At 39.9% G+C, this 20,845-nt stretch overlaps 1 protein-coding gene across 2 annotated transcripts in view; it reads right to left on the minus strand.

The window, feature by feature from the left end:
- SPAG17 (sperm associated antigen 17) overlaps positions 1 to 20,845 on the minus strand; it is a 742,651-nt gene that overhangs the window by 404,001 nt on the left and 317,805 nt on the right. For both annotated transcript variants that reach the window (XM_033941513.1, XM_033941512.1), the window contains exons 19-20: positions 18,619 to 18,704; positions 1,473 to 1,727 (exon numbers count right to left, since the gene is read on the minus strand). In XM_033941513.1, the coding sequence (XP_033797404.1) occupies positions 1,473 to 1,727; positions 18,619 to 18,704 (341 nt within the window). The remainder of the gene's footprint in view (positions 1 to 1,472; positions 1,728 to 18,618; positions 18,705 to 20,845) is intronic.

Raw genomic sequence — 20,845 nt, forward strand, 5'->3', positions numbered from 1 at the left:
ATTTTTTAAAATTTTATTGTTGGTAGATCATTTTGAATTGCTCATTTTAAAAGTAGCTCGCAAGCCAAAAAAGTGTGAGTGCCCCTGGTCTAGAATGTCTCACCTAATGCACTGGAACACACCTTAATAACTACTAGCTAAATGTTGAGGTAAAAACTTTTTTATATAACATGTGTGCACTTTTACAAGTTAATTTGCTCAGAGAAAACTGGTGGGTATAAGAGGAACCTTGAGGCCTGTCTTTGATGAGCTGAATGATGGAAGTCTTTGTAAAGTGTCAGCTTAATATTTCTGCAATCTAAGAAAAAGAGTTGTTTTGTTTCCATTTTATAATCTTGTGGTTGTTTGCCCTTTTACTAAAGTACAGTAAAATCTGGGTTTACTGAGTTCCAATGTGGAGCTTTCCCATGCACTAAGCCTAGGTTTACTTCCCCCTTTTTTAGCGCTGGCTGGTGTGCTGAATGCTCTGCGCTTTTCTGACTGTCATAGAGGCCCAAATTCTGTAACCAGCACCTAAAGTTAGGCACCTATTTCGGAGGCGCCCACCTAGATAGGCGCCTATCTAAATTGAATAACAAGCTCAATTAAGCTTTTTAATCAGCACTGATTGAAACATAGGCGCCTATCAAGAAAGCGTGATTCTGTAACAAGGTGCCTCTAAAAATTTAGGCGGCCTTCAAAAAAATAGGCACCATGCATATTAGGCGTTGGCGTGGCTATATGTTAGGCGCCTTGTTGCAGAATCACTGCTCTTAACCGTGTTTAAGCGCTCAATTAGGCGCCTAACATTTAGTTGTGCTAGAGCTGGCCTATTTATTGGGCGCCTCCAAAATAGGTGCCCAAATAGGTGCCACTCAGCGTGATTCACTAAACAGCACCCGATTTTACTTGAATCGTGCTGAACAGTGCTTAATTAGGCGCCTAACCTTTGGATGCTTCTTATAGAATTTGGCCTAGAGTTTCTATGAGTGTTGGAGCAGTGCAGAGCATTCAGTGCGCCAGCCGGTGCTAAACACCATTTGTGGTTTTGTAAAAGAGGGTGGGGTTAATGTAGCACTTTATAGGGCATTTCTTTTATTTATTTTCTTTGCAGGTTGTAAGCTAATGTCTTCATTAGTGTGCAGTGGTTGCAAAAAATTAACATAGGAGCACATACCACTTCCTATTTAGGAGGTGTTAAGTACTCCCACATTAACCCTGCATTATCCAGTTAGTACAGGTTAATCCTAAGGCATTAGTTGTATAACATAGGAATGTCTACTCTGCAATAACATACTAACTGCACATTAAGGGCTCAATGGCCTTAAGTAAAAAGAACCCCATAATTTGGTATTCATGTTTAAAAAAAAAAAAAAAAACCTTCATAATTTTTGAGAAAGGAAGGGAAAATACCTGTTAAGAATCCCTACTTACAATTCACAGCATACCATGATATATTTTATGATTATCCCTGATCCTAGTAACCTTCTTACCTTGAAAAATTTCTCAGCAGGTTGAGCTGGGATCACCTTTGTTACATTAATGGCTTGCTCAGATCTATCTGGTTCTTCTACAGGCTTGTCTTTTGTGGATTTCTGATAAGATGGCCCACTGCTCTTGCTTTCTGGAGATGCTGGTCTCTCTTTGCCCTTTCTAGACCTAGATTTAGATTTAGTCGGTTTGCTGAGTTTTTTCTCCAACTTTTGTCTTTCTTCCTCTTTAAGTCTTTCCTGTTCTGCCTTCCATGCCTTTAAAATCAATTAATCAATTAAAACATACAGAAGTCCAATAAGTAAGTAAATAAGCCAGTAACTAATTTACTTAGGGGCCATTTTACTAAGCTGTAGTAAGCACTAGCATATGCTTACCACAGAACACGTTCAGACATCCTGCAGTAGTTTTGGGATTGGTGAACACAACTTCAGGAGCTAAAAATTAATTTTTATTTATAGCGCTGGAATCGTGTTTGGAGGCTGAGAGTAGGCATGCCCTGCACTAACTGGTTAGTATGTGGGCATTGGCATGTGCCAACCAATTAGCACAAGATTAGTGTGGGAGCCCCTACCATCTACAAAATAGATGGTAGTAAAGGCTCATGTGCTAATGGCAATGTGCTAATCAAGAAATTAGTAAGTGGCCATTAATGGAAAAAAAAGAAAGTGCATTCATTTTACAGCTGCACTAAAACTAGACAGCCATATCTCCAATCTACTGATTTCAGCACCAAACTACAGAACCTTCATGAGGTTGTTCAAGAAATATGTCAAGAGAAACTCTTGATACAACCAATATCCTCACTCCATCACCAGACTCCTAATGTTACAACCAATAGCTTCCCTGTAATCTTCTGAAAATGACCAGAATCTCTTCCTTTTGTAATCCGCCTAGAACCACAAGGTATTGGTGGAAAAAAAAACCTAATCTAATGTAATGTAAAAGTGGCTTCAGTGCACAGGAAGTCCATATGCTAAAAGTTGTGCAGGCCACTTTGTAGAACAGCTTGGTAAAAGGGCCCCTAACTAACTAAAGGGTCCTTTTACAAGGGTGTGTTGCCAAGCAGTACACGCTAAATGCCAAGCTGCCCATTTTATTTTTATGAGTGGCTTGGCATTTAGGGATCCTTTTATCAAGCTGCACTAGCGGGGTTAGCGCGTTGGACATTTCATCACGCGCTAACCCCCACGGCTGGCTAAAAAACTAACGCCTGCTCAATGCAGGCGTTAGCGGCTAGCACTGCAGGTGATTTAATGCGCGGTATTACGCGCATTAAACCCCTACCACAGCTTGATAAAAGGACCCCTTAATATGTGCTGCTTGGCAGCACACCTTTGCAAAAGCCCAACTAAATAAATAAAACAAACATTTCCCTCATAATTTTGATGATTTCTATAATTAAAGTGCAAGAATATCATGTCACCATAAACAGGAATGTTCAGCTTCTTCACAATAAATGTAATTGAACACTGTAACAACGTGGCATTGGCATGTATGGTGAGAGTTGAGCATTAAATGCTAGTGTAGAGATATATTTTATTTTGGTTTATTTTTTATATTTGTTATGGAGTGGGAGAGGGGGTTATTTGGTAGGCATGGAATCGGAGTACCATATATACTCAAATATAAACTGAGATTTTGGGGCAAAAAAAAAAATGGGGGTCTCAGTTTATATTTGGGTCAGCGCCCATCTGCCCCCCTCATGAACCTGTTACAGGCCTCCACTGGGCCTGCTGTAAGACCTGGTGGTCCAGCAGTGGGCTGGGACAGGACGGATCCCTCATGCCTCCTCTCCAGGCCGACTCTAACAATTCTCAACTCCCTTCCTTCTCCCCAATTAGTAAACATGGTACCTTTAAAATGCCCGGGCTCCAATTCACTAAAGTCAGTGATCGATAAACCTGTTTTCCCATGTTTAGCGACGATCGCTGCTAACCTACCCGATTCACAAAACAGCCCACCATGCGTTTTCCCTCTCAATCACCCATTTTCTGATCTGGACATTCAAATTTGTAAAACCCTATGCAAAATAGCCAATTGATGGATTCAATAACATTTGCTTGGCTATTTTGCATCGGGTTTTACGATCCTAAAACCTGACTGCTGTAGACCTGTTGGTAATTGTTGTTAAGAAGGATACGGTTTCCTGTGTTAAAAACTAAAAATTTGGAGTCAATCCGGAAGAGATCTCTATGAGACAATGCCGTTCGGTCGGCTGTTACTGCAAGCAGTAGGACAAATTCTTATATTTTGAAAGAATTGAGGTAAGCCCATGAATAAGCTTTTGGAAAGGCAGCTCATGATTAACATCCCCCGTGGAAGACCCTTTTGGAGTTGAAACGCCCATACAAGGAAAGGGTGTCGGACGTTTCTACTACACGTCAACACTGATGGTGGCAGGATCCACTAAGATAAGTGTTGCTTTTCTCATAGGGTAAAAAGATTTTTTGGCCTATGATCCATATCAATGATTTTTAGAGATATTATTTATGGGTATTATAAATTAAAAGTTTAGCCATTAAAAATAAAACTAAAGACGAAATAGGGAATGGTAGGTGGTGGTTAGCACAAGACAGGGACTTGAAATGATATATACAGTGGTACCTTGGTTTGCGAGCATAATTCGTTCCAGCATCTCGGAGATTGTGAGAGCTAGAAGGCCTTGAGCATGCGCAGATGCTCAAGGCCCAGCAGCAGCCCAGCAGAGAACTGGCAGCAGGCACTTTCAACACCAGTGGCACACGGGTAAGGACAAGGCCGGTCAGTGGGGCGGAGGAGGCGATCGCGAAGGGAGTGAGCAGCACAGGTGGCCTCAGGGGAGCAACAAAGCTGGTTCCCAGGGGTTGGGGCTCACAAATCGAGTCAATGCTCGGTTTGCGAGTTACAGTTTGTTCGTCTTGCAAAACACTCGCAAACCGCATTACTCTCAAACCGAGGTTTGACTGTATATCATAAAAGATTCTGAAGATTGACGTCTGTATAGTTATGATGTACTTACCAATGGTTTAATTACTCAAAAGGGGAAATAAAAGGAGCATTGGTAAAAACAAGTAGTAGAAATTGGTGTCAGGAAACAGTTATGACGGTCTATTAGTTGTGATGACAATCAAGACATGATCAAAAATTCATCATAAAAAATTTAAATTAATCATCTTGGTGGACCATTTTTCGCAATAAAAGGTAGCTGCCGAATAAAAAAGAAAAAAATCCCTCTCCTTGACAAAGCGCCCCCTCCCTCTCCGAACCCCAAAAAATGACAGCAGGGATACCCACTCCCTCCTGCCATCTCCTCCCCCGCACAAACTGATATGGCAAGAGAGATGCCCACTCCCTCCTGCCATCGGCTCTCCTCCCGCGTGAACTGATATGGCAGGAGGGATACCCACTCCCTTCTGCCGTCGGTCCCCCCCACCAGTGCGTCACGTTGGGTCCCCCCACTGTTGCCATCGCCCTCCCTCTCCACTTAAGTTGGGAATAAGAGGGTGCTCTGTCCCTCCTGCTCCTCTGCCAGCCGCCGTCAGCAATGCGGGCCTTAGGCCCCGCAACAGTGCATCATGTGCATCAGAGACTTCCTTAAGGAGGAACCTAAGGAAGTCCTGGATTGGCCATTGTTTTGAATAATCAGGGACTTCCTCAGGCTCTTCCTTAAGTCCCTGATTAGCTCAGACACCTCTTGCCTCTCCCAAGGGAGGAGCCCGAGGTGCCTGAGCCAATCAGGGCCTTATGCCCCTCCCTCTGCATCACATGATGAACCGGGGCAGAGCTTAAGGACCACATTGCTGATGGCGGAGAAGTAGGAGGGACTGAGCACCCTTCCTGCTCCCGACTTAAAGGTACTGGGAGGGTGATGGCAACGGGGGGACCCGACCCGACGGCGGGATCGACGGCAGGAGGGAGTGGGCATTCCTTCATCCATCCTGTCATATCAGTTCGTGTGGGGGAGGCAATGGCAGAAGGGAGTGGGCATCCTTCCTGCCATTTTTTGGGGGTTCGGGGAGGGAGGGGAGCTTTTTTCTTTTTTATTGGGCAGATATTTTGCTTCTCCTGTCACTACTATCAGGGCTCTGCACCAACTCAATCGCGCATTGAGAGACTGAGTCAGTGAGTTAGCATGAAAATGATTTGCACCTCCGTGCAAATTATTTGCATGCAAACTTGATAGTGAATCAATCGCTGTTAGAGAATCGGCCAACAGCGATTGAGTCGCTATCTTTAGTGAATCTGGGCCCTGGTGCTCCAGCAGTGGGCCGGTCTAGGAGGGATCCCTTCCGTCTACTGTCCTGGGCTTTGGTGCTCCAGCGGTGGGCTGGACTAGGAGGGATTTCTTCTGTCTCCTGACCCTGCTGACTCTAACAATTCTCACCTCCCTCCCACCTCCCCAATTAGTAAATATGGTACCTTTAAAATCCCTGGTGGTCCAGTGGTGAACCAGGGCATGAGTGATCTTCCTATGCTCCTGCCCCATGCAGAGCTGCTATCTGAATGGTTGCCGTGAGTTCTCTGCTGCGAGGCAGGAGCACAAGAAGATTGCTCCTGCCCCAGTTCACTGCTTGGCCACCAGGGATTTTAAAGGTATCATATTTGCTAATCGGGGTGGCAGGAAAGAGGTGAGAATTGTTAGTCAGCTGGGATATGAAGTTGGAGGGATCCCTCTTGTCCCAGCCCACCGCTGGACCACTAGGTCTTACAACAGGCTTGGTGGAGACCTGCAAGGCATTGGGAGGGAGTGGGGACAGGGTGAAGAGTAGAGTTGAAGGACAGAAATTGAACCTGTCCCTGCTGGAATCAAACCCAGCCCCGCCCATCCCTGCTGGAAATCAAATCTGTGTATGGTTGAATTTTATGGAATATAATATGAGATGCCTGGGGAAGAGCTTTGAGTTCTTGATCTAAATGAGTGCTTTCAGGCATTCGTATGATAAAGAGGGGAGGGGTTTTATATAGGGAATTAAGGATGTGTATTGTTTATATGAGGGCACTATGGGTTAAGTGCATTGGAATATATTTTCAGGTCCCCTTTTGTTAGAAGGCTCAGTATGTGGAAATTATATTCATTAAACGTCAATGGAAAGGAGAAACAAGATGGCGTCTTAGTAGATGGACGCTCGGTTTGTAGCTTCTGTCTGAGCCAATTTTGCTTGATAAGCCTGTTAGCTTAATTATGCCTAAAAGAACAGGTAAAGCGGCGGTTGCCCGAACGCTGGAGCCTACCTTAAAACGACAGGGATCGATTACCGGTTTCTTCTCATCTTCGCCCTGGGGCGTTCCTGCTTTGTCTGATGTGAGGGAAGCATCGGACTCGGGGAGCGAAATCTCGCTCAGCCCTGCGGGACCAGCGCCTCCTTCGCAGCCAGGGGAAAGGGGAACGCGAGCAGCAACGCAATCAGCTGAAGTCACGCTACCTGCGGAGCTATCGGGTTTGCTGGCTCCCCATGACTCCATAGTTGGAACTGCGATACCGAAGGAGGCTTCAGGAATCTCAGCAGTGCGAGGGGAATTGCCAGCTCTTCACCCCCTCGAGAAACATGCTGAAATTACATTGGAATCCATTTGGACAGCACTGGACTCCCTCAACAAGGTATGTCTAGGAATCATACCACTTGTACAGAATCAAAATGTGACAATGCAAAAGTTTGAAGAGGATTTGAAAGTCCAAGGGGGAAAAAGTTAAAACTTTGGAAAATTCTGTGCAAGCAGTTCAATCTACTTGTACATCAATTGTTCAGGACAAATTGGTGCTTTTGAGGAAATTGGAAAATATGGAGAATTATACTAAACAGCTGAATTTACGGATTTTTTTTTTAATTCTTTATTTATTTGATTATTCGTTACAATGCCTTAATAACAAATATTCATGAATGACCACAAAAATACAAATTCCATATAAAGAATAACAAAACATATAAGGCAATTAATCAACCGTGTCTTAGTCCACATTATCACTGGTCGCCAGTATTTTAAAAAATAAAAGATTAAATCTATCTGTCTACTATCTAGGGACAGGCAAATGGCATTTATATATATTATACATCATCCTCCAAAAATAAAGTCAGTATTAGAAATTAAACTTTCAACAAAGGTTTCTCTTTAATAAAATCTTCCAACTGGACTGGATCATAAAACACATATTTATCACTCCCATACGAAATAAGGCATTTGCATGGAAATTTCAAAGATTTTGAATTTCCCCAAAACACTAACAATGTCCCCAAAAGATTTGTTCTATAAATTTTTGAAAGAAGTCTTTAAATACCCTGACAATGGAATTCCACCTCTACACAAAAATATTCTTTATACCTATTTCTGTTAAAAAAACAAAAACAACCCTCATCTTCAGACGTAAAATCAACCTAAGGAAGATTTGTCAAGTCCTATTGATATATCTAGGATATTGGAGACCTCAGATGATGAAGTGGTAGTTTGTACAACACTTCTAGTGACATTTGTTTTTTCACAAGACAAAGAAGTCTCCTTTATGAACGGAAAGATTTCTTTATTTTCAGATGTCTCTAGAACAACACAAACAAGAAGGAAAAGATTCCTAGAACTGAAAGATGTTAAGTCGTTGGATCAAAATAATTATGTTTTTTTTATGAACCTTCCCAATTGCAGTTTTTTTTGGAAGGGAAAGGAGTGTCAATGCAAAGTCCTAATTGATCCCAATTTCACTGGTCTGAAGTAAGAAAATAGATGAGTTACTAATGTGATTTTTGTTAATTTTAATTCCTTGGTTTTCCATTCCCAGTGGTTGTGAATTGTTTCTCCCTTCAATGAGGACCACTGTTCCCTCTAAGCTGTGTGCTTATGCGCACGCACACAACTTGCCGAACCCGCGCACACAAATTAAAATAGCGCGCACAAAAAAATAAATTTTTGCCTAAAATGATTTTCACTGCTAAAATGAATTGTTGCAGAAGACCAGCTGTTCCAATTTCCCATTTATCACATTTATTGAAGCGCTATAATATAAATTGTAAGTCATTCACATGATTCCATTATCTTTGGCAGTTGATCTTGACACGTCACGTGCCCCAATAAACACTTCCGATTCTTTGACTTCCTGAAGTTCCGCCATATTGTTTATTTTGTGGAATCGTAGTGTGCAGCATGGTACTGCGGTTGTATAACTGTATTCGTTTATTAAATTGCAACCAGATATAACTCTTAAAATGTCTAAACCGCGAATGGTGAAAAATGTAAAACGCAAGAGAGCTGCAACAGCTTTTAGGTCTGAATGGCTTGAAGAAATTGTTGAAACGGAGACACCAGAATCTCGAAATACAATGCATGTTCGACTGTGTGAAATATTTACCTATGATGAAGACAATGGAGTTGTGTGTTGTTATTGTCAAGATGCCAAAGCAACTGGAAAATTCTCTACTGGAAAAATATGGGATGATGTTTGGAAACTAGACTTTCTGAAACGCCATCTATCAAGTAAATCTCATACTGACAGTATTAGGAAACTCAGAAGTAAAAATCCGAATTTAAGAGGGGAACTGGTTAACATGTTGCTTGAAAGCCCAACCAAAAAAGAAAACAGGCAAATTAGTAATGAACGGAAGCGTTCCAATCCTGATGAAATTAAGGTTCTTGTTGGCAGTGTTGTGCTGGCCATTAAGATGAATATGTCAATGCTCTCTGTTCAAGATATCAATGAGCACATGGCGAAGTACGTTAGTATACCTGATAGCTAGAGAAGCAAAAACTATGCGTTTGAATTTCTTGGAATTATCAATGGCATCGTGCAAGATGATCGTATGGCAGACATTAAATTAGCAACGTATCATACGTTAACTGTTGATGAAAGCACAGACATTTCTGTCAACAAGTACTTAATACTCTACTTTAAGTATTGGCCAGTCAATTCAAATGAGTATAGGACATCATTTGGTGGGATGCTACAGTTGGAAGCATGTGATGCTACATCAACAGTAACAGCAATTAGGGAATTCTATAGGAAACATGAACTTGACCTGAATAAAATGGTTATGTTCACCTCTGATGGTGCCTCTGTTATGTTGGGCAAAATAGATGGTGTTGCAGCACAGCTGAGAAAAGATATTCCACATTTAGTGCAGCAACATTGTGTTGCACATCGGGAAGATTTGGGACTTTCTGATTCATGGGAAGAAGTAAAATTGATGAAGGAAGTAGAAACTGTAATGAGAACTGTGTACACTGTGTTCTGTCGGTCTTCTACTAAACAATGCAAATTTCAAGAAATAGCAGATGCATCTGAATGTGAATCAATTGCTTTCAGACCTCTGAATGAAGTGTGCTGGTTATCTAGACACTTTGCACTTAAAAGCAATTATTTGAAATTATGATCCCCTGTTAAAATATTTTGAAGAAGACAAAGATAATGATCCTATTGAAAGTACTGCTATAAGAAGCTGAACAGTGAGCAATTTCATATTACACTTGAAGTTTTGAATGATGTCTTATCAGAACTGGCTTCCTTAACCATGGAATTTCAAAAACGTGGTTTGACACCTTTGGAAGCTTATCATCTTGCACAGGGTAAATTGAACAAACTTCGAATGCAATACTTAGGGGACAAGGTTAAGTGGAGAGATAAAGTCAACAGTCTTCTTAACAACAGGATGAGGTCTGGATAAAAAGTTTCAGTGGATTCTAATTCCATATTAACCTTCATCAACATCCTATGTTTGCATCTGGGTGAAAGATTTCCTGAAAATGAAGTTGAGGAATGGTCTGCTTTTGACTGTACAGCAATATCACAATGCGACTTTGACTTCGGAAATGGACATATCAGATCTCTTTGTTTAAAGTATAAACAATTTCTTCCAGAGGAAAGTGTTATTATTCAGCAATACAATGACTTTAAATTCCTTGTTGCAGAAAAAAATCAAAAGCAATCTGATAAACAGCTTTCCAGATATGACGAAATTTGCATTTCAGAATGATCAATTTGCAGATTTAGCAAAATTGATGGAAATTGGTGCCACATTCTTAGCATCTAGTTCAGATTGTGAGCGTGGTTTTAGTCTAATGAACAATTTCAAGACTAAACAAAGGAATCGTTTACATTTTAGAGCATTTGGAAATGCTGATGCATGTTAAGAGTCACCTTCAAGATGGAGGCTCAACAGATCTTGACAGAATTTATTCGGACTGAATATGAAAGATTGCAGGGAAAAATTTTGAAAACTAAATTGCTGTTATTTTCTAAATTTTAAGTATAAAGTACAATGATACCTTATTTATAGGTAGCGCTCAATGAAACATAAATTATGTTTATTGAAATGAGACTTTATGTTACATAAAGTGTAACTAAAATTACATTGTGTTTTCGTTAATTCTGACTAAACTCAAAGACATGCCCATAACTGAACTCCGGGCCCTCTGGCAATCATTTTTATAGCGTACACAAATTTAGTTTTTCTTTTTTTAAAAAAAATATTTATTCATTTTCATATCTTACTACAAGTGCATAATATTCAATCAAACATTTTTACAAATCACTTGACATTCTTACTTATAATCATTAAAGTATAAAAGAATCCCTCCCCACCTACCCCATCCATTAATAATAAACCAATTAGCAAATATCATATTTCCAAATCCCACCCTACCTGTATCTTATATAATAACTAGGTGTTTAAGGTGTCTGATCATTAGAATATATAATAAATGGCCCCCAAATCTTTTTAAAATTATGATAATTTCCTTGCTGAATAGCAAGCACTCTCTCCATTTTATAAATATGACAAACTGAATTCCACCAAAAGGTATAATTAAGTTTAGCATAATCCTTCCAATTTCCAGTAATATGTTGAATGGCAACCCCCGTCAGTATTAATAAAAGTTTATTATTATTTCCTGAAATTGGACTCTTAAATCTCATAGATGTACCAAATAATATAGTATCATAGGAAAGGGCAACATGATTTTCTAACAATAATTTGGGACCAAATTAACTTCCAAAAGGCATTTATATAGGGATGTGTATTTTATTCAATTTAGTTTTTCTTTAAAATGCGCACAGATGAAATTTTTTGCGCACACAACCTATGAAAAATTAGAGGGAACATTGATGAGGACTATTCAAAAGTTTGATGTACTTAATTTGTAAATGAGATATTTTCCTTTTGCTCTATGAATTGGGAAAACTTTTGTTTTGTTCAATGAACTTATATTGTTGAAACTATGATAAATGCTTAAATTAAAAAAAAAGTCAATGGGCTCAATCATCCAGTCAAGAGAAAGAAAATTCTTAACTTCCTGAAACAAAATGCAGATATCTATTACATGCAACAAACTCACTTAAACACTTTTGAATCGAATAAATTGGCAAAAGGATGGGTTAAATATTGTTTTTCAGCTCCTGTGGTGGGGAAAAAAGCTGGAGTGGCTATATTAATTAACAAAAAGTGTATGGCTTCATTTAAATTTCTCTCTTGTGATCCTTCAGGGAGATGGGTTAAAGTAAGCATGAGCTCAGGGGAACATGTTCTGATGCTTATTAACATATATGCTCTTAATTCGAATCAAATTGAATTTTTTAAAGAAATTCAGCAGTTGATTCTACCACTGGCTGCCTCTGATTTAGTGGTAGCTGGGGACTACAATGCAGTTATGGATGCAATAGATTAAAAAAAACCTAGTAGGATCTTAAAATTATTAGGATTAGATAATTTGGTACATTCTTGTGGATTAAAGGATATATGGCAAATCCTAAATTATAATGCTCGATAATTCTCCTTTTATTCCCATGTTCATAAATCTTTTTCACGTATCGATTATGTTTTTGTGTTGGATTCTTTTGTGCAACGGGTTGTAAAAGCCATCATTGATCCAATCATTCTAATAGATCACGGTGGAGTATGGATTGAATTCACGGTTCAAGAGCAAGAATATAATAGACTTGTATGAAGGTTCAGTAATACATTGCTTTCAGATTATGGCTTTATTGAGGAATTTCAACTAAAAATGAAGGAGTACTTTCAAATAAATGATTCTGGAGAAATTTCTTTAGAAACTTTATGGGATGCTTTTAAAGCTAAAACAAAAAACAAACTGCAGACTCCTATGTACCAGATGCAGGCAATGTTTATTATACCAAATATTTTATGCAGTTGAAAATACCACCTTATAACAAACCAAGGGACCTGACAAAGTCCGTGTTTCGGAAAATACTCCTTCCTCAGAGGTCCATGGTTGCTAAGGTATAAAGTAAACCGCAAAAAAAGGTATAAAACAGCCGTCTGTATGGTATCCTTCTCCATTTAGAGTGTGCGACACAAAACTAGTAAAACAAAAGCAAAAAAAACAAACAAACTACTATGAGAGGGCAAATTACTTCATACACTGCTTATGCTAGAAAGCAGCTTAGATTGGAGTTCTCAAATTTGGAACAAAGTATTAAGGATTTGGAATCTCAATTAACCTTGAAGTAGGAACAAAATACGTTACAGGCCCTATTAAAAGCAAAATATAGATATAATGAAATTTATTCTCAAATGGCTAGGAAAGAGTGGTTTTCTCAAAAAGTTCTGTATTATGGAAAGTCAAATAAAGCGGGAAGATTATTGGCTAATTATCTTAAAGCTAAAAAAAGTAAAGTAAAAACTGTAGCCATTAAAGATGAAAGTGGAGAAATTCATTCCCAAATTGGAAATATTTTAAAACAATTTGTGAAATACTATAAGTCTTTATATTCTTCTGTGCTTTATTCAAATAAAGAAAAAGATGGATTAGAATTTTTAAAATCAATTAAGGGACCGAAAATTCCCGAGCATATACAAAAAAAATCTAGATGCCCCTATATTAATGAAGGAATTACAATTAGCATTGAAGTCCCTTAGAGTTGGATCCGCTCTAGGTGGTGATGGTTTCACTGTAGAGTTCTACAAAGCATTTCATAATACCCTATTACCTCATCTATTAAATTTATATCAGGCTCAACTGACTAAAGGTTGTATTACAGGTACTATGGAAGAATCTTTAACAATTTTCTTGCCAAAGCCAAAAAAAATCCCACTTTGATTTCAAACTACAGGCCTATTTCTTTGATTAACGTAGATGGTAAACTTTTAGCTAAGTTATTAGCTTTACGCTTAGCCAAGGCTCTCCCTTATATTATTGGTATGCATCAAACAGGGTTCATTGCTCAAAGACACTCTTCATATAACACCAGATTGGCTTTTCATATGTTGAATTTGACAAAAGCTATGGATGATCCGGCTTTTTCTGTATCTTTGTATGCAGAGAAGGCCTTTGATCATGTAGAATGGACCTTTATGTATCAAGCAATGGATTGGTTTGGTATTGGTTCTGGATTTATATAAATGATTCAAGCCTTGTATAATTCCCCTTTTGCCAGATTATATATTAATAATAGTTTTTCAGAACGTTTTTATCTGGAGAGGGGAGTTAGACAAGGATGTCTGCTATCTCCTTTGCTTTTTGATATTGTTTTGGAACCTTTGTTGTTAGCTATTCAGCAGGCAAATGAGATACAGGTCGGGAATATAAAGTCTCTGCTTACGCAGATATTTTGCTTCATTTGAGGAATTCTGAATCTACCATTCCACATTTACTGGATTTGATTGATCAATTTGGAAAATTCTCTGGTTATAAAATAAACTGGAGTAAATCGGAGGTTCTTCCACTAAATGTACATTGTTCAAAAGGATTATTTGATTCATTCCCCTTTCTTTGAAAGGAAGAGGGTATAAAATATTTAGGTATTTGAATAAAAAGTACATTGGAAGAAACGATGAAAGTAAATGAAAAATCCTTATTGCTAAAGGTCACGGAAATGTGTGAGCAATGGAACTCCTTACATCTGTCTTGGTGAGGGACAGTTCAAACAATTAAAATGATGATTTTTGCCTGTGGTTTGTTACCAACTGGGTATGTTGCCAGTGTTTTTGCAGGGGTCCTTTTGTAAAAAGTTAAACAGTAATCTGACTAAATTTATTTGGCTGGGGAAAGCTGTGAGAATTGCTTTAGTATCTTTGCAAAAACTAATTGAGGCGGGTGGGGTAAATTTTCCCAAATTCTATAGGTATCATCAAGCCTATATTATGCTTCAAGGTATGTATTGGATCCTTCCTGAGCTCATGGAAAATCTTCCGGATTGGCTGTGGTTGGAATGGCAACTCCTGTCTCCACTGAGATTAAGTCATGTGTTGAGTATCAAGTTTCCAAGATTATATAAGGACAATAGGATTTTGCTGGACACGTGGCAGACATTAAAATATATAAATAATTTAACACCCATTCCAATTCATAAGTCCACCTGTCAGTCCCTATGGCTTAACTCCAAGATTCAAATTGGCGGGTTTAAGATCATCTGGAAACATTGGATGAAGGCAGGCATACGTACTCTGGACGATGTAATATCTGATGGAAAGCTGTTTGAATTTTCACGATTGCAATATAAATTTGGTCTTAATAATTCACAAAAATATAGATGGTTGCAGTTGAAGCAGGCCATTTAGGAAGGGTTCCCTGAATGGAAAAATCTTAAAAATCAATAAAGCTTGCTGATCTTATGTTTTCAGGCGGACTTTCTGGGGCACTAGACTGCTGAGTGGTATAAATTGATATCTGGATTTTTGAATAAGAAACCAAAAACTGGTCTTCGTGACATTTGGAGCATTGAGATAAAGCAACAGATTACTGCGTCTCAATGGCCACGAATATGGACTTGGAGGATGAGATGTACGATGTCAGTATCTGTGAGACAAACTTGGTTCTTTTTATTGCACAGAGTTTTTTGGACCCCAGTTCGCTTACATAAATTAGATAGTTCCAAGCCTAATAGATGCTAGGATTGTCATCTTGAAGGAGAAATTTTAGATCATGTAGTATACTATTGTCCCTTGATACTGCAATTTTGGAGGTCTATTTGGGACCAAGTAAATACAATGGAACCTTGGTTTATGAGCATAATTTGTTCCAGAAGCATGCTCGTAAACCAAAATATTCGTATATCAAAGCGAGTTTCCCCATAGGAAATAATGGAAACTCGCTTTGATACGTTCTGTAGCCGACGAGCTCCAGGCGAGGTGTCTGGGGTCACCGGAACATGCAAACTCTTGTGAGCCGCTGCTGGCTGCACAAGGAAGTAATATTGTAGTGTTTAATGTAGAAGAAACCCTCAAATGTAATAGGCACAGCTTCAATGCAAGCAGGAATTTTAATCCTCAAAACAAAAAAATAACAGCATATTTGTCAGGATCATTTTGGTAGGTGCCAACTGGCTTCCCATACATATTTCCAAACTATCTCAGAAAATAGTCTCTGTAAGAGAAAAATAAGAGTCCAAAATCATCTAGCAAAATTTTTCCTTCACAGAGTTAAGTTATCTTTCAGTTGCAGTCCATTAAGAGTCCATAGCAAAAGAAAAAAAAACTTCAAAACAAAAGCAATAATTTCTGGTCTGTAACAATCCAGCTCCAAATTAGTGCTGCTGTACTGACTTCTTCAACAAGGAGCGCTGGAAAGACAGTGTGCGCCTTGTGGTCTTTAAACTGCCAATAATTAGGCCCACTATCCCACCACGAAACACGAAGCAAACCCCACTGTTTTTGACTATCACAGTTCACATTCCTAACCAGGAAGGAGCAATATCAACTTCCAAAAAGAAAACCAAGCTTCAAAATAAAAGTCCTTGTTCAGTTCAACAACAGAGAAATTTCACTCATTGGCAGGAGTAAGAATTATTCAGCTCTTGAAAAAGCAGGCAAAACAAACTTGCAGTATTCTTTAAGCAAACCTTTAGTTACATGTTTTCAGGAAACAAACTTCCATGGGTGTATCTTCAGGAGCCAACACAGCACTAGTATCAGGGCTCATTTCAAGATCCATGGCAAGCGGTTCCTCCATCAGACTGAGAGGCACTTCTTCCCCAGCCTCAATTAACTCCATAGATTCAGGAGTTTGGCTGCTATCAGGAGCTCCCAGTCCTGAGTGCTGTGACCTGTCCTGCTGCTGTTCCTCTACCCTCTGATTCTCCAGAAGACTAGTTCTCAGGGACAGCAGCTTGCAGCCCTGCCCCCAACCCTCAGGTGGAAAGGATTTCCGGTTAATCACCTTGGGACATAGAGGGGGATGGGAACTTAGTACTCCTGCTCTCCTACTCCCTCTACAGGACCTAGAAGGAAATTCAGCTTCTGAGTCAGAAAATGGTTTAAATGGAGGTGTATGAGAAGGGTCTGGATTAGAACTGCTACTTGCACTAGGGACACTCCTAGCATGCATAGTCTGCCTATCACAGTTCCCCCCCTCCCCCCCGAGGCCAGCGGCGCTGCTCCCCCTCCCCACCCCCGCTCGCAAAGACCCCCCCTCTGCGTGAACCGGCACCCCCAGCCCGAACAACTTAAACTTACTCCCCCATCTGGCACCGGCACGCAGCCCACAGGACGTGCCGGTGCTGCTAGAAGATCTTCCTGCCTCTGCCGGCCTTGAGCATGCATCTGTGCATGCTCAAGGCTTGCTAATTCTCCCTCTCGCCGAGAATCTTGGTGAGAGGGAGAATTAGAAGGCCTTGAGCATCCACAGATGTATGCTCAAGGCCGGCAGAGGCAGGAAGATCTTCTAGCGGCACCGACACGTCCTGTGGGCTGCGTGCCGGTGCCAGACGGAGGGGTAAGTTTAAGTTGTTTGGGCTGGGAGTGCCGGGTCGAACGGGGGGGGGGGGCCTTTGCAAGTGGGGGGGGAGAGATGCCGGTTATTGGAGGGGGGGTGGGGGTGCTCGCAAATCGAGTCAACACTCAGTTTGCGAGACAAGTTTTGAGAGAATGTTTTGCTCGTCTTGCAAAACACTCGCAAACCGGGTTACTCACAAACCAAGGTTTGACTGTAATATATTAGAAAATCCAGTGGCTTTATCTTATGATACTATTTAATTTATTTTATTTTATTTACTATGAGAGCTAAAAGTCAACTATCTGAGAGTAATAACAAGCTTCTATTAGTAATGACAGGGGATGCCATGCAGCTTATTTTGAGAAACTGGAAAAACTGGGATAGGTTAAGTTATTCATTTTGGTGGGAAACCCTATGTTTTACTTATAAAATGGAACGTTGTGTGATTCATTTGTTGCACAATTGTAGCTTAAAAAAATCAATAAAGATTTATTAAAAATAAATAAATAAATAGAAAAGTAAGTTCTGGAAAGGTTTAGCGCAGATAGAAGAAAATTTGTTTTAGTATAAGTTGAATACTAAGGGCTCCTTTTACAAAGCCGCGCTAGAGCCTTAACGCGCGGAATAGCACGTGCTACATTGCCGCATGCACTAGCCGCTACCACCTCCTTTTGAGCAGGTGGTAGATTTTCGGCTAGCGTGCGCTAATCCGGTGCGTGCGTTAAAAATGCTAGCGCACCTTTGTAAAAGGAGCCCTAACTTTAAAATAAAAATTTTTTTCAATAGCCTATTTTGTCATGTCCTTCAACCTGCTTGCACCCATGTATTCAAGCTTGCATCCAATCCCAGTGTATTTCTCTCAGTCTAAGATCGTTTGCACTCCCCTGGCTCAGATCCTAGCTAAGCCCATGAAATAGTGGATAAGGGGGAATCCAGGGGAACACCTTGAGTAATTTGCCATTTTTTGGAGATATCTCCCTACTAATTAACTTGTAAACATCTCCTCTTAAAGAAGCCCTCATCCACCTCCAAACATTCCCTCCTATATCCACCCTGTCCAATAAAGCTAAAAGCAAGTCATGGTTGACCAAATCAAATGCTGCTGATAAATCTAGTTGTATCAACAGCACTCCTACATTTTTAACAAAATAGCTCCTTACTTTAGACATAAATGCCAGAACTGCTTCAGTACTATATACAGTATCCTGATTGAAAAGGATCCAGTAAATCAAAACAAATATTCTTGTACTTGAGATGTTACAATCATTTCTATAACTTCTAAATCATTTTTCCCTTTGATCTGATCCCTGGTCAATTTTCTTTCTATCTTCTCTACTCTTCCAACTAGATGCTACAAATCTACCTAGCTTTTCATCTGCTACTTTCCTATGTTTGCATGCTCCCACTGGGCTTTGTATCCTTATCATCTGCCCCTTTTGCTAGCCCCTAGTCATGGCCATCTAAAAGGGTAGACTTACAGTATGTTCATCTTGCAAGTTCCTAGTTTCTCATTTGGCTTACCTTTAGGGATCCTTCTCTGATATAACGGTTCTCATGTAGGTCAGGTAGAGGTTCTAGTATCATGCGTTCTTTACTATCTTTGGGACCTGACATGAGAACAAAGTTTGAAATTGTTAAAACATGAAATCAGTTGGGAAAACATGGAAATATACCTTTGTGATATATAAAGCTAGAATAATTTTATCAGAGAAAAATAAATACTGCGGATGGGCAGACTAGATGGGCCATTTGGCCTTTATCTGCCATCATGTTTCTATATTGTCGAAAAAGATTGCATAGTTTCTGATGGAAGATCTGAACAAGCCCTTTTCTGACGCTACTCACTAGTAAAAACTTATCTAGCAGCTATTATGTGTAGCTTAATACTTTTCCTGTTTATTTTCTATTCCCTTATACTATGCAGACAAAGTACTGCAATAGAGATGCCAAGGATGGTCCATTCTAAAGCTGGAGATTTATTACCACTATGGTGGAGATCGAAGGCCAATGAGTTAGGATTCTTTTTATGGGCCCCTGAGATGAACATTCCAAAAATTGATATATCCTAGTAAATAATTAGAAAATAAATGTTTTCCACCTTTGTTATCTGGTCATTTTATTTTTCTGATTGTGTTGGTACCAGTCTCTGGTTTCTGAACATAAAAATTCTCATTCTGGGTCAGACCAATGGTCAATCTAGCTCAGTATCCTGATTCCAAAAATGGCTAAACCAGGTCACAAATATCTGGCAAAATCCTTGGTTTGAGAGCATAATTCGTTCCAGAAGCATGCTTGTAATCCAAAGTGCTTGTATATCAAAGTGAATTTCCCCATAGGAAATAATGGATACTCGGATGATTCGTTCCACATCCCAAAAACTTTGTACTAAACTGTACTGTATAAAGTAAAAATATTCATCTCCTTCTTACCGCCCTCCTTTTCATGTTGCTTCTGCTTCTAAGATGGGCACACAGGAGGCACTGATGAGATGGCACAAATAGCCTGCACTTTACTTTTGAACAGTCGTGACTGATGTGAGGCAGGAGAGGAGAGGATGAGGGTTATTGTGTAGGACAACTTAATCATTGCTATCTGTTGGCTCAGTGGAATCTGTTTCTTTCTGTATGACTTTAACAAAGAACCTATCCAATGACAGTTGCTTTTGAGGATTTCGTGGAAATGTGACAATGCATTGTCGTTTAACAGATTCACTGCTACAGCCTTATTTGGGTGGTGCTTATCTACAAAATTTTGCACTTTTTCCCCACATTTTAAACATCTCCCTAATCTTATTCGAAGTGAGAGATTCCTCTATCTTTTTTTCCTCCTTCTCAGATGAGATCTCCTCCATTACCTCTTGTTGCGTGCAATGCAGATCCATCAGTTCATCGGTGGCCAGCTCCTGGCCATGTTCTTCCACCAGCTCCTGGATGTCATCCTCATTCATCTCCAGTCCCATGGTCGTCCCCAAGGATACAATTTCATTGACAAGTGGTGGCTCATGTTCTTGACCAAACCCCTTCAAGCCATAGTCAAGAACGCAATCAGACCAGAGTTTTCTTCAAGCAGAATAGAGAGTTCTCTTGGTGACCCCATCCCAAGCTTTATTGATGATATTGAGGCAGTTAACAATGTGGAAATGATTTTTCAAAAACTCTCGGAGGGTAAGGTTTGTTCCATCAATTACCTCAAAGCATCGCTGAAATAGTGCTTTGGTGTAAAGCTTTTTAAAGTTTGAAATGACCTGCTGGTCCATGGGCTGGATTAGTGGAGTTGTGTTTGGAGGAAGGAACTTGACCTTAATGAACTGGAATTCCTCCAGTAAGTCATCCTCTAGTCCTGGAGGATGAGAAGGAGCATTATCCATAATTAGCAAGACTTTGAGTGGCACATTATATTCTAAAAGGTATTTCTTCACTGCAGGACTGAAGACCTCGTTGAGCCACTCAACGAACAAGAAATGAGTGACCCAAGCCCTGCTGTTGGACCTCCACAGAATGTTTAACTGGCTTTTCTGCACCTTGCATTTCTTGAAGGCTCGTGGATTCTCAGAATGATACACAAGCAGGAGCTTGACTTTGAAATCCCCACTTGCATTAGCAGAGAACAAGAGGGTGAGACTGTCTTTCTTGGGCTTGTGACAGGGCTTTGCATTCTCTTCTGCTTTAACTAATGCAATGTTATATAGCATGCTGTCATGTTAAGAGGGCATTTAGTATGTGAGCTAGAAAAGGGGCCTAAATCCATG

Source organism: Geotrypetes seraphini, chromosome 4 (genome assembly GCF_902459505.1).
Source record: "Geotrypetes seraphini chromosome 4, aGeoSer1.1, whole genome shotgun sequence".
NCBI lineage: Eukaryota > Metazoa > Chordata > Amphibia > Gymnophiona > Dermophiidae > Geotrypetes > Geotrypetes seraphini.